The sequence below is a fragment of the Crinia signifera genome, chromosome 11 (genome assembly GCF_055691185.1).
Source record: "Crinia signifera chromosome 11, ASM5569118v1, whole genome shotgun sequence".
NCBI lineage: Eukaryota > Metazoa > Chordata > Amphibia > Anura > Myobatrachidae > Crinia > Crinia signifera.
Window position 1 is genome coordinate 32,667,492 of NC_139227.1, and position 13,480 is coordinate 32,680,971.

Here is a 13,480-nt window from a genome sequence, read left to right on the forward strand (position 1 = left end):
AAGTATACAGAATAATCCCCACTTATATCGCCCCCATACAAGACCCTTCCCATTAGGTATGTATGGCACCGTTCCTGAGTATCTTACTTACAGAACCCCCGCCATGTGCCCTCCCACCCCACCATACACTACATGCTGCAGATATTACCCCACTAGCCCCATCAGTGAATCTGCTCTGCAGTTTGACATTGGTTTCTTTATCCTGGAATGCAGGACTGTGCTCTATCGGTGCTGGGAAGGGGGGAGGGGGGGGCATGGTCTAGGCACAGGACCATTCCTTTGTAGCACTTTGAGCCCATGCCTTCTTAGTGGATTAATCTCAGGCCCCTATGCGCAGCACTGCAATGATTATCTGGGCATGGGGAGAGAAGCTGTGTATCTCCGGGTTAGACGCAGTTAATGTTAGGTGCAGGCGCATGTCGGAGAGGAATTCTTAGCACGAGTATAGACAAGTCTAACAGATCACATCGTTCCCCGAGCCTCAGTCACTGTTTTGCATGTTTAATCGCTCTGTACTGCCGGGGGCACTGGGGTGGGGGCAGCGTGGGTCCTTCCAGCTAGGAAACCATTCATTGGGGATAAAAATAGAGCATGTGGAATGCAGGAGGCAGCTGTGGGTTGGGATGGACAGGTTGTCATTGTGTTACCTGCTTTCCCTCACAGGGGTCAGAGGAGACGATCAGAGTGGTTTCCATGGACAAAGATTACCACGTGGAGTGTTATCACTGTGAGGTAAGTTTTGGACTCCTGGTATGTTGTAATGAGCGCAGATTGTGTGTCCAGGTTACAGTGCGGCACAGGATAAATCTGGTTTTATCATTGTGCTCCCAGAAACCCCTTTTGTAGAAGCTTCTCGGAATCCTCCTCAAAGTGCGGTTCTAATGGGCGAATGGCGATCACAAAGTGCTGTCTCCCCTGTGACATCATCATTGTGCTGCTGACTCGTATACAAAACACACCTGCAAGAGGTTACTATATAATTAACAGATGCCATTTTGTTAGCCATAAGTACATGGGAATGGGAATGAGACAGACAGTAGTGCCTCGTACTATGCTATTCCTGCCCACTGTGTGAGGGGGATGTGTACTGTCCGGATACTAGGATAATGTTCGCTCTCTACCCTGCCCAGAGGTCGGCCTCAGTGCTTCCCTTGACCTTTCCAGTATGTTGACATGGGTTGAATAAATCACTTAGACAAATAGTGTGCGAGACGCAACTATGTAACACGTGCAGATACCAGAGTGTCATTACACACACACACACACACACATCACCAGTGTCCAGTCACCTCTCTAGCCATCAGGAGCTATAGCTCTAGGAGATCTGCTCCACATTCTGGGGGTTCGTCTGGCTGAAAATGGGCTCCAGTTGGTGTACAGCCAGACTGTGGGGCGGCAATCTCACTACCACTGATGATGGACTGTTACTCCCAGTTCCCTCTGTAGTCCTTTCATACTGCCTGAAGACTGCATAGAAGGACCAGTCCTCCGCTCATAGGGCTAGGCTGCTGGCAGGGGCCACTTTGGGTGTCTCTGGGAACTGGAGCCAAAATTAGCCATTGGAATAAGATCTCTCTCTCTCTCTCTCTCTCTCTCTCTCTCTCTCTCTCTCTCTCTCTCTCTCTCTCTCTCTCTCTCTCTCTCTCTCTCTCTCTCTCTCTCTCTCTCTCTCTCTCTCTCTCTCTCTCTCTCTCTCTCTCTCTATCTATATCTATATATATATATATATATATATATATATATATATATATACACACACACACACCATAAATCATTCTTATTATTGTTATTATTTTATTTATTTTTTCAATTAATTCAAATGCCTTATTGAAGAAAAAAGTGTCCCGCATCACCCCATGTTTATCTGCCACTGGCAATAACCCCCCCCCAATCTCTAGTGCCAATTGTTCTACATTAGTCCCTCCCACCATGCACTCAGTGTAATAGTAGGTGTCCACTCCCTCAGTGATTTAAGTGTTTAAGTAATAAAAAAAAAACAACAACGTTCCACGTTTCTTTAATTGGCATTACCTCCCCTGTGTTGAAGAGTTCAGGCAGCACCTGTCCCCCTAATGATTGAGATCCCAAATCCTTGGTCACAGCCAAGGTGTGCAAAACCGTACAAGGATCTGTAACCTCCAACATCTCCGAGTTGCCTTATTATGTACATGCGCCCTTTGACTTCCTATTATGCATCTGGTGGCACGTCCTAGCTAGTCTGTATATGTGCCATGATACTGATACTTGCTGGTTTTTATGCCTATGAAGAGAACAATTACTGTACATAGCACTAACAGCACCCTCTCCTTCTAGGATTGTCACCTGCAGCTGAATGACGAAGAAGGTCACAGATGTTACCCCCTGGAAGGACATCTCCTGTGCCACACCTGTCATATAAGGCGTTTAAGTGTTAATATTCCACCACCTCATCCCCCCAATTACCCTATGCACGTGACAGAACTCTGAGCAGGTGCTCTGAACAGGAGAATCTGATGCGTCTCAGAGACAGACTGTAATCGTCCCGTCTTTTAACACCTACTGGTACCATGTGTACACCTATGGGGGGTTCACATGTCCCCTGCTTGGGGTGTCTTACTGGACAAGGGTTATGTCAGCACTGGACCCCAGAGAGGAAGTGGCCCCCTCCCCGTGTCTATAGTGCATTTCTACAGAGAGCGAGAGTAGTTTTCAAGAAAATTAAGTTTATTTTTAACCGTTTCTTTCAAATTATTTATTGTCCTATCAGTGGCTGCACATCCACAGAGCCCACAGAAGCCACATGCTGTGTGGAAATCATGGTTCACCAGTGGAAGTAGTAATTATTAGCACTTAATCTGTATTAATCCGTTTGGCTGACTGGTGCAAATGGTCCGGGCAGAGGTTCCGCAGTCACCGTCAGGCGACATCTCTGTTTTCAACAGACTTGGTCTCCCCAACAAAGTGAAATACTGAGGGATTCTACAGATGGAGACTGCAGGACCCATACCCCCAATTCATGGCAAATTTTGTGGTGGTAGGAAAAACAAGGAAAGGGTGGTACCCAAAACCACAGCTTGTGCATTTCAGAGGTATTTTTCTATACTGTATCCAGTGTTTCACAGACATTAAACCCTTCCTAACAAGTATGAGCTGTTATCTTGGAGAACTCAGCAACTTCCATTATGTACTTTTGTGATTAGTGTTTCTCTTAGTGATTGTCTCTGTGGTGCTTAATACAACACCCACAATGCATTTCACCCTCTGTCAGGAACAGCCACAGTGTACCGCACACTCGTTATCACAAGCAATGCATTTCACCCTCTGTGTCCAGGAACAGCCACACTACTGCACACCCCGTATCAGCAGCACCCATAATGCATTTCCCCCACCTCTCAGGAACATCCACTGTGTACCACGCACCCCTCATAGGGATCAGCTCAGCACCCACAGTGCACCGAACCCCTTGGTCTGGGCAGTCACCTCACTCCTCTCAGAAATGCAGCTACGGTAGAACCCTGATTATATTGTGTAAATGAGAGGACACTTTGCTTTGATCAACTCAGTCATAATCAAACCATAAATCCAATAACTGCTATTATTCTGCTCTGTAGTGCCAAAGCAGAGACCCGGGGGCACCTACAGCCTAGCTGGAAGCACTGCACGCGGATTATATAGCACCAGGGAGGATTAGTAGATCCATGGTTAGACTGTGGGTGATACTGTAACTGGTCAGTGTGCCACTGGAGGGCGCTAGTAGCAATGACAGCTGTGAGATCTGACAGCGGGGCGCGTGGGAACAGAAGATGGCCCCTCACTTCCATGTTATTATTTAAATAGCGACGGGGTGGAATAGGCCATGTGTAAGAGAGCCGGGCTCTCTGTTTTCCTGCTGCTATTGTCCTTTTATGTATTTGTCCCTTATTCTTCTGCAAAGGAAAAACATTTATTGCAGCATATTACAGACTAATTATTTCACTACAGCAAACCTGTCCAACTAGTCTCCCCACCTCACACTGGTCTGCATATATGTAGTCGTGATGTTCTATAGGAGCCGGAGACTCTTTCCCTCAGCAGATTAGTGCAAAGGCAACTCTATTGTCTTTCATTATAGAAGAACAATTCAAACACCTCCCCCCCCCCCCATCTATACCCAATCCTAACTCCACTCACTACACCTCCCATCATCTATACCAACTCCGCTCACTAGACATTCTGTCATCTATACCCAATCCCACCTCTGCTCGCTACACGTCCTATAATTTACTGTATACCCAATACCATCCCGCTCACTACACCTCCCATACCCTTTGCTCAATATTGCTCATACAATCATCCATCCATGCCCAACACCCCCCCCCCCATTCACTACTCATCCCATAATCTATGCCTAATCCCACCTCCCTACTCAGATCATCCATACATTGCCAATCCCCCACCTATATACTTCTAATACCTTCATCCATCCAATCCCCCCCACCCAGAACACATTATCACTTTCACAATCGATCAAGCACTTCATGTGCCGTACTGGGTTGGGACTAGAACATACACACTTATATACACCTACAGATGAAGCCACGTTCAGCGTTGCCGCTCGTGCCTGTTTGTTGTACCAAATTCACACCCCTGGTGTGGAACCTCTGCTCTGCGATATCACCACAACCGTATCGCAAGAGGAGTCACACGTGGCGCTCGGCGTGGCTACATTTACACAGAGACACAGGAGCTGCGAGCACAACGCGAAGGCAGTACTCTGGGTTTGTGTGTTCTGTATCCTGTGCGCAGGCAGAGCTGGAATCATACACGTCCAGTGTAATTCCCAAAAAAGTGCAATTAAATAGAATATTTTTCAAATAGATCTGTGTGCTGGTTGCATAGCCCCCCAATACGTACCATTATACCACCCCCTGTAATGTGCTGTCCAGATATCACCCGCCTAGTAATCCAAAGCCTGCTCCCATCCTGGCATTCCCATAGTCCCGGGGCAGCTGTCAGTGCACTGTTATATTACTGTATGTCGTACCTGTATTCAGGTGATCAGACACATTTACACTGAATGACTACACACTTGTTAATGCTCCCGCTGTAGCCTGGCTGCTGGTCCAACTTTCCTGGCTGACTTTTGACAAAAAAACATTAGTCCAGGCATGTCTAAACTGCGGCCCTCCAGCTGTTGTGAAACTACACATCCCAGAATGCCTTGCCATAGTTTTAGCATTCCCAAAAAGCAAAGCTGTGGCAAGGCATGATGGGACTTGTAGTTTCACAACAGCTGAAGGGCCATAGTTTAGCAATTCTAGTAAATACAATCCAACCATATCTGCTTATCTGCTATCGACAGGTGAATATTTATCAAACCTGTTGAAGAGGAAAAGTGTAGGTGTTGCCTATAGCAACCAATCAGATTCTGTTTTATATAATGTACTAGTTCTGGTCTGGCCAACCTGTGGCTCTCCAGATGTTGGAAAACTACACATACCAGCATGCTTTGCCACAGTTCTAGAATTCCATCACAGCAAACTGTGGCAATGCATGTCTGTCATCAGAGCTAGACTTCCGAAAAAATGATGGTAGAGTGCAGGAGGGACTGGCTCCTGAACCATCATATTCTGATAGAGATACATCCTGTTGCTGTTCCTGTATGCCAACAAACATGAGGACACATTCATATTATTATTTTATTGCAATCTACCTGATACTTGCCTAAAGAAGCTGACAATCTAATTTAATTCCCCGCATTTCCACATTGAGCCGACACTGGATTTAAAGGCAGAAATGTATAAACATGGTCTATTAAATATCTGTGTACTCTGTTCTATACACGCTGCTGACATGACTACTCAGTGTATATTTATTATCTGTATATTGGTTCCGGCTACCTCCATTCCCCCAGATAACCCTTTTCCAAATTGTCAGCTCAGGACATCTGTGTGCTCCTTCACTATCCCCTTATATTCTAAAACCCATGTGTTTCGCACCAATCATTTCTCCCACACAACCAGCAAGATCTCTGTGTGCACCTTCACTATCCCCTTATATTCTGATACCCACATGCTTCGCACCAATCATCCCTCTTACACAACTGTGTGTGATACCAGCAGGATTTCTGTGTGCACCTTCACTATCCCCTTATATTCTGATACCCACGCGTTTCACACCAATCATCCCTCCCACACAATTGTGTGTGATACCAGCAGGATTTCTGTGTGCACCTTCACTATCCCCTTATATTCTGAAACCCATGCGTTTCGCACCAATCTTTCCTTCCACACAACTGTGTGATACCAGCAGGATCTCTGTGTGCTCCTTCACTATCCCCTTATATTCTGACACCCACGCATTTCGCACCAATCATCCCTCCGACACAACTGTCTGTGATACCAGCAGCAGGAGCCGATGCATTTATCCCAATATGGGGTGAGATTTAATAGGGTGAGAGAATCAGAAAGTGAGAGATTTGGTGAGAAATCTCCAGTTTTTTTAAAAGCGGCAATCATTTACACCGCAAAATCAAACTGGTTTTGCAGTGTTAATAATTGCCTCTTTAAAAAAAAAAATGGAGATTTCTCACCAAATCTCTCACTTTCTGAATCTCATCCTATTAAATCTCACCCATGGTTTCTGGTTTATTTTCATATTGTCTACAAATCTCAAACCCTTTTATTCCCATGTCTGGAGATCAAACCTAGCGCTTGTCCAGCCGACCCATACTACTGACAGCCAATCCAGGCTCCTCTATAAATGCTCTGTTCGGTTTTCTCCAAGTGCCAAGAACAGTTGGTAATAAAAAATACGGTACTAGTTTCCTAGCACTGCGCCCCCCAGATTTTCTACGTACGCTAACGTAGTGAAATCGCATCGCATGTGCCTTTTTTTGCATGAGATGCGATTTTTCATTGTATAAGTACCCATACCATGAGATGTGATGGTACTGCATGCAATTTTTCTGTGCAATGCGATTTTTCATTGTATAAGCACCCATACCATGAGATGTGATGGTACTTCATTTTAAAAGCACCAATGCACATCCCCACTATCCACGTCACCACGAAGCGTGGCGAACGGACACGGTTACGCGTCCTACCGACCTTTTCATACCCCCACTATCCACGCCGGCGTGGAGTTGATTTTATAAAGTGTGGCGAGCGCAGCGTGCCACCGAGCCCAAAGCGTGGCGGGAACGCGTATTACGTGGCCGCTCGCCATGCTTCGGGCACACTTTATAAATTCAACTCCACGCCTACGTGGATAGTGGGGGTAGGAAAAGGTTGGGAGGAAGCGTAACAGTGTCCCCTCGCGGGGTACGCTGCGCTGGCCACGCTTCGGGGTGACATGGATAGTGAGGGTGTGCATGGGTGCATTTAAAATGAAGTCCCATCACATCTCATGGTATGGGTACTTATACAATGAAGCATCGCATTGCATTGCACAGACAAATTGCATGCAGAATAGCCCACTAAGCAAATAGCTTAGTGGGCGCCGTGCTAGGAAACAAGTACCAAAAATACATGTTTGGCTATCTTTCATGTAGCTGGCATAGAAAAGGGTGTGTGTCTATGTTAACACCTGAACCCCAATTAGTGTAGCGCTTCACATGTGGACTCGTGGGAACGGTATTGTATGAAAAAGTCCACAAAATTAAAAGAAAAAGTTAAAACTCACGTTGACCTTTTTCATATGTCGATCATTTGCTTGTGCCAACCTTTTCTCAATATCTGTCTTGCGCATGTTAAACCTAGACATTGCCAGCCATCCGGATAACCATAGAAAACACCCTCCTAACTCCTAGGGTAAATTAATAAAGCTTCTACATTTAAAATATGATCTTGCTCATAGCAACTAATCAAATATCTATCATTTCTCTATTGCATCCTAGAGAATGAACAGAATCTGGTTGCTATGAGCAAAATCACCTCTTCATTTTTTAGAAGCTTTTATGAAATGTACCCCCCTAATGTTCTGTCTCGCTGAGCATATGAGGAGAAGGAAGGTGATGAGTGATCATCAGATCCCAATGTGGACATTACCCATCTTGGCAAGACAGGACAGCGGTTGTCGTCGGCACTGCGCAAATCTACAGTTGCCAAATAAATATATCTATTAAAGCTTTTTAATTGGGTGCCAAGTTGGCCAGGTGTTGGCATGACTCTACAGACCAGTGGTTCCCAACCCGGGTCCTTAACCCTTTGAGCGCAAACATTTGTGTGAGATGTGCATTAATCCATTAAAAATACCAGCGCCGCTCACATTTGTTATATAAATTCAAATAAAAGTGTAAAAAAAAAAATGATTCTATTTTCTACATACTGTTATGTAACATTATAGGTCATCATGGTGAATAAAAATGTTTGCTTGGCAATTTTCACACCAATTTCGACAAATTCGCTTGGCACTCCAAGGGTTAAGTGCCCCCCATCCGTTCACTATTTCCAGGTCACCTGTGAGTTTTTAAAATGTGACAGTTGGTTATACACAGTGCATCGGCTGGTGACTTGGAAACCCTGAACTGTTAGGGCTGTTTCACACAGTACGGTTCCTGCCGCACGGTGAAATCCCGTACGGTCAGGGAGCCGCGCCGCACTCAGAATTTTATAATGGCAGGGATGGCCACAGCCCGGCAGCCGTCCCTTCCAGTGGGGGGATCCGGCTGCAGCCGTGCGGCCGGGCCGTGGCCGTCCCGTGTGAATGGACACAATAGTGTCCATTCACAACTGCTGAGTGCGGCACGGCTCCCTGGCCGTACGGGATTTCACCGTGCGGCAGGAACCGTACTGTGTGAAACAGCCCTTAGGGTTACTTGCGGACCGGGGTTGGGAACCACTGGACTATTCCAACGTCCTTTTGCAGTAATGCTTGGTTCACAATATTGCAGGTCTGTTAGCACTGTGACTGTCAGCTTTTGCTGTAAACTGCCATTTGCTACCTGTGCTATTCACAATTTTACCATACTAGCTATTGGGCTGAAATAGCCGTACTAATTCCCAATGCATCACAATTAGTGATCATTTCACAAAGTTATTCATTTGCCTCCCATTACTAAATCACCGTGGTCTGCCGTACTAATAGCTACCGATATGGTTACTTCGTATCATACGAAAACCGATTATGGTTACTTTGTATCATAACTTTATTGCTACCAGACAATGTATGGAAAGGTTTAAAATAAAGGATTTCACTGTCTTTTGTATTTTAATCACAAGCTGCGTCATGAACTATTATATTTGTAACTAATTTCTTAACTGTAGTATATAAATGTTGACTTAAATTAAGTTTTTCCTTTTAAGAAATATATTTTTCATTTTCTTTGAAAGAATATAGTGGTTTCTTTTCGCCCAAGAACTTGGACCAACTTTGTAGGAGAGATGTAATCTGCTCAGTTTGTATATCATGTAAAGTAGTTTTATGCTGGCAAAAAAAAGAGAAAAATAAAAAAAAATGGATTAGTTGAACTATTTTTGTATAAATTCTTGCAAATCTCTCATTGTGCTTCGGTTATTTAGTACCTTAGAACAATCGTCTTTATTTTTATTATCTGTGTTTGATTCTATTGATTTGTTTAAGAAATAAAAACTTGGGGAAATGTAGATTTATTTATCCGAAGAGCGATACTGCTATCATCTTAAGTTATTTAATGTTAAAAGACAGAGGCGTCATTTAAACTTTAGTTGTTATAATCTGCTTTTTACAATAAAGACTTTTTTGTAGTTTATGTGGCAATGCGTGTTCTCTTCACCTCCCTGGTTTTATGGAACAGAAGTTTGTTGTGTTTACAGCCTCAGCGGATGCTTTTGATTCCACCGGTCAACAAAATAAAATAAAAAATATTGTAATGACTATTTTCTGATTATCTATGTTGAAAAAATAACCAAGGCCTTTATTTTTTTTATTGAAAAACTTTCGATTTTGTCCCTTTTTTTACAATGATCACTACAGTCCTACAGGTGTTACTACGGAGAAAATGCGGTAAAACCCCAGTTTTGCCGCATTTTCAAATGTACGAATACCCGGCTGCCGCGTCTTCGCAGGGTAACCCCACCTTTGGGTGGCGATACCCTATAGAAGCCTATGGGCTTCTATTACCGCCCACTGCAGACTCCTACCCCCTCCCTGTCCTCTGTGAAACTCCTCCTCCCCCTAGCATATGTCACATGCTCCTCCTCCCCCTAGCATATGTTAATACATATGCGCTAGCATGGCTGCGGTCGGGTGGCACTGTATTTGAATACATCTCACCCTTAGCCCAATATAAGATAATATGGATGCCTATTCAGAAAACCAAGGTGAATGTTTTTAGCAAGATGCGATGGACTTTGAATGTCGTTATCAGGGGCAATATGATGGGGAATTATATTTGGGGCATAAAAACAAGAAAGTTCATATAATCACAGAAGAAATATAAAAAAATAAAACTTCTAAAACTTTATATATATTCTGTCACAGTAGTTTTTGTTTATTTTTTATTTGTTTTTGTAAATAAAAGTAATTCAAATTCATGACGAAAGTTGGTTTTCATTTTACATATAATAAAAGGTATGAAAATAGAAAAAAAATCTGTACTTGTTTCCTAGCACGGCCACAAATCTTGGCCATCGGGGGTAATTATAGTGGCCTGCGACGCGACCGACGCGATGCCCCCGATTTTTCCATTGAAATGCATTGAAAACAGTGAAAAATCGGGTCGGTCGCGTCGTGTGCGCCTAAAAAGGCTTAAATGGTCCACCCGCGATGGCCGCGATTTCCCCATAGGGAACAATGTTAAATGCCTCAATTTACCCGCGATGACCCCGATTTCCCATAGGAAACAATGTTAAATGGGTCAATTTACCCAAATCATCATAGGGAAGAATGGTAAATGGGCCAGAAAGCCCAAAAAAACCCCCCTGACCAGTGAAATGTCCCCCCAAAAGTAGTTCACGCCACCCCGTGATCAACGTGAACCCGAAGCGTGGCGAGCGCAGCGGTACGCGTCCTCCGACCTTTTCATACCCCCACTATCCACTAGGGCGTGGAGTGAGAATAGAATAGTGTGGCGAGCGCAGCGAGGGGACGCGGATACCTTCACAGGTAAACGCGTCCCTTCGCGGGCTTCACAGGTATCGCTGCGCTCGCCACACTATTCTATTCTCACTCCACGCCCTAGTGGATAGTAGGGGTATGAAAAGGTCGGAGGACGCGTACCGCCGCCCCTCGCGGACTCGCTGCGCTCGCCACGCTTCGGGTTCACGTTGATCACGTGGTGGCGTAAACTACTTTTGGGGGGACATTTAAATGTTCAGGGGTGTTTTTGGCCCATTTACCATTGTTCCTATGATAATTTGGGTAAATTGAGCCATTTCACATTGTTTCCTATGGGAAATCGTGGTCATCGCGGGTAAATTGAGGCATTTAACATTGTTCTCTATGGGGAAAGCGATGGCCCCGATTTTACCCCCGATGACCGCGATTATGATCGTTGTGGCCGTGCTAGGAAACAAGTACCAAAAAATCTTATAATCCATCATTTCATATTGATAGCTACAAAATCAAACTTTTTCAGGTATAATTTTTTCTTTTATTAGTAATGTGGAAGGAATAAAAATCAGATCTGCAGAACCCAGACTCAAAATCCGTGTTGACCAGTGTTATTGGGGGGAAAGGGCACTGATTTTTCACTACTACTGTGCCGCTGCTGGAGTCTCCTTTGAAATGGTTGTCCGACTTCAGTCAGCTCACATGCCCAAAGCATCTGTCTTTCGCTGCAGAGTTGTAGCTTTCTTTACCCTTGGATATACTCTGCCCTGTACATTGGAGACAGTTGGATAACATGGATTTACTACTATTGGATGTGAAGCTGGTTACAATGGCAAGGTTGATAGTGAAAAAGTTGACATGAGTTTTTCATTATTTTTTTTTTAAGCTGACAGGCAGTATTTCGTGGCTAGAATGCCAAGTGCAGCGAGGCACCATGGAGAGCGCAGCGGTACACTTTGACAGGCTCCATGTCCACTATGAGGAAGGGGCTCTAGACTGCACACCCTGGACATGTGAGGTGCTACCTGCTGAGACTTGTAGTGCAGCAAGGAGGAGGAGATTGTAGGTGCACACTAAATATAAATGCTGAACCTATGAATATCATTGCTAAATTTCATTTCTGAGGTTCCTAGCATAATGATGGCCATTATTATCGCCAACGCGACTAGCACCCCTCCCACCTGTACCATTGTTTTTAACTAGCTTGGAGTCCTGCACTCGAGACTGCACACTCAGCTTGACACTATGAGGGTAAGATATATATATATATATACGCAGAGTGTTAAGGTCCATACACACTGGGCGACTATGCCCAGCGAGCGTGGACAGCAATGATGTCAATCATCGCTGCCGGGAAAGCCGCTCAGTGCATACACACCCCCATCGTCAGGACAAGTATACAAGTGGTGTATAACGTTATACACCACTTCTTTACTTGTCGGGCCCCCGAAACATTGACCGGATAGACAATGATTAAATAAAGCTTGGTCTTGTTTCACCTGCTGTTGGAATCCCTGAGTGCCCGTTATTCCTGTTCTATATGCTGTGGGCCACGTTGTGAAGCTGCCCTCTGTGGTTGGCACCAGGGCAAGTTCTACATTATTGCAGCTAACATCAGACCTGAGTGACGGTACTCTCTCCTGTCCTATATTGATAGACATTGATTGGTTGCTAATGGCAACCTTACCTCCTTTCATTTTTTCAAATCTTTATGCAATTTGCCCTTTAAAGAGAGCCCTAGGTTGGGATGTAAGATGTATACGGCAGGCGGCTGGATCTATCCCATCTGCTCTCTGCAGTTACATAAACCTGCTCTGAGCTTCCTGTCATCTGCTTGGGATTACTTCTGCTTATTCAGAGCACCTGTCCCATTACTAATCAGCTTTATAAATCCCGGTGTCTCTGACGCATTACAAAGGAGGGAGAAGAATTCCCAATTCTATTGTCCTCTTAGTAGAAGAGGCGTACATACCTCTCTCCAGCTGGGACCGCAAGTCCCAGCAATCTGCCACTGCTTGCTGGGACTAGTAGTCCCACCATAGCTAGCATGCCATCCGTTTTGTCTTGGAGGTGTCAGACACCTGACACGTGGGCCGCTGCCTGTATGCTCACAGATGACACAGCAGAAAGAGCAGACGGCTCCCTGTCTCTTCAGAAGAAAATGTTCCTTATCTGCAGGATGAAGCAGCTAATTAGATGGTTTATTATGTGACATTACAGTGTCAATTCCAATTTAACTCTGCAGCTACTATTTCTTGGAAGATATTTGACAGAACCGCGACCAGAGGCTGCTGCGCCTTGTGTCACCAAGGGATAAATAACACTCCCAAATACAGACATACAAAGCAGAAATAGATGGACACTTGTGCGCTGTCTCTATAAGTGAATGTGGTGCTGGTCCTCTCCCATACAATCAGTACTATTTTTCTGGAAAAATAGGTCCAGGAACTCCAGGTCTGGGGGCAGCTCAATTAAATAAAAAAATAGGGTA

At 44.7% G+C, this 13,480-nt stretch overlaps 1 protein-coding gene across 1 annotated transcript in view; it reads left to right on the plus strand.

The window, feature by feature from the left end:
- Positions 1-9,688, plus strand: part of WTIP (WT1 interacting protein) — a 45,420-nt gene extending 35,732 nt beyond the window's left edge. The window contains exons 7-8 of the mRNA XM_083164648.1: positions 664-732; positions 2,314-9,688. Of these exons, the coding sequence (XP_083020774.1) occupies positions 664-732; positions 2,314-2,466 (222 nt within the window). The 3' untranslated portion in view covers positions 2,467-9,688. The remainder of the gene's footprint in view (positions 1-663; positions 733-2,313) is intronic.
- The last annotated feature ends 3,792 nt before the right edge of the window (positions 9,689-13,480 follow it).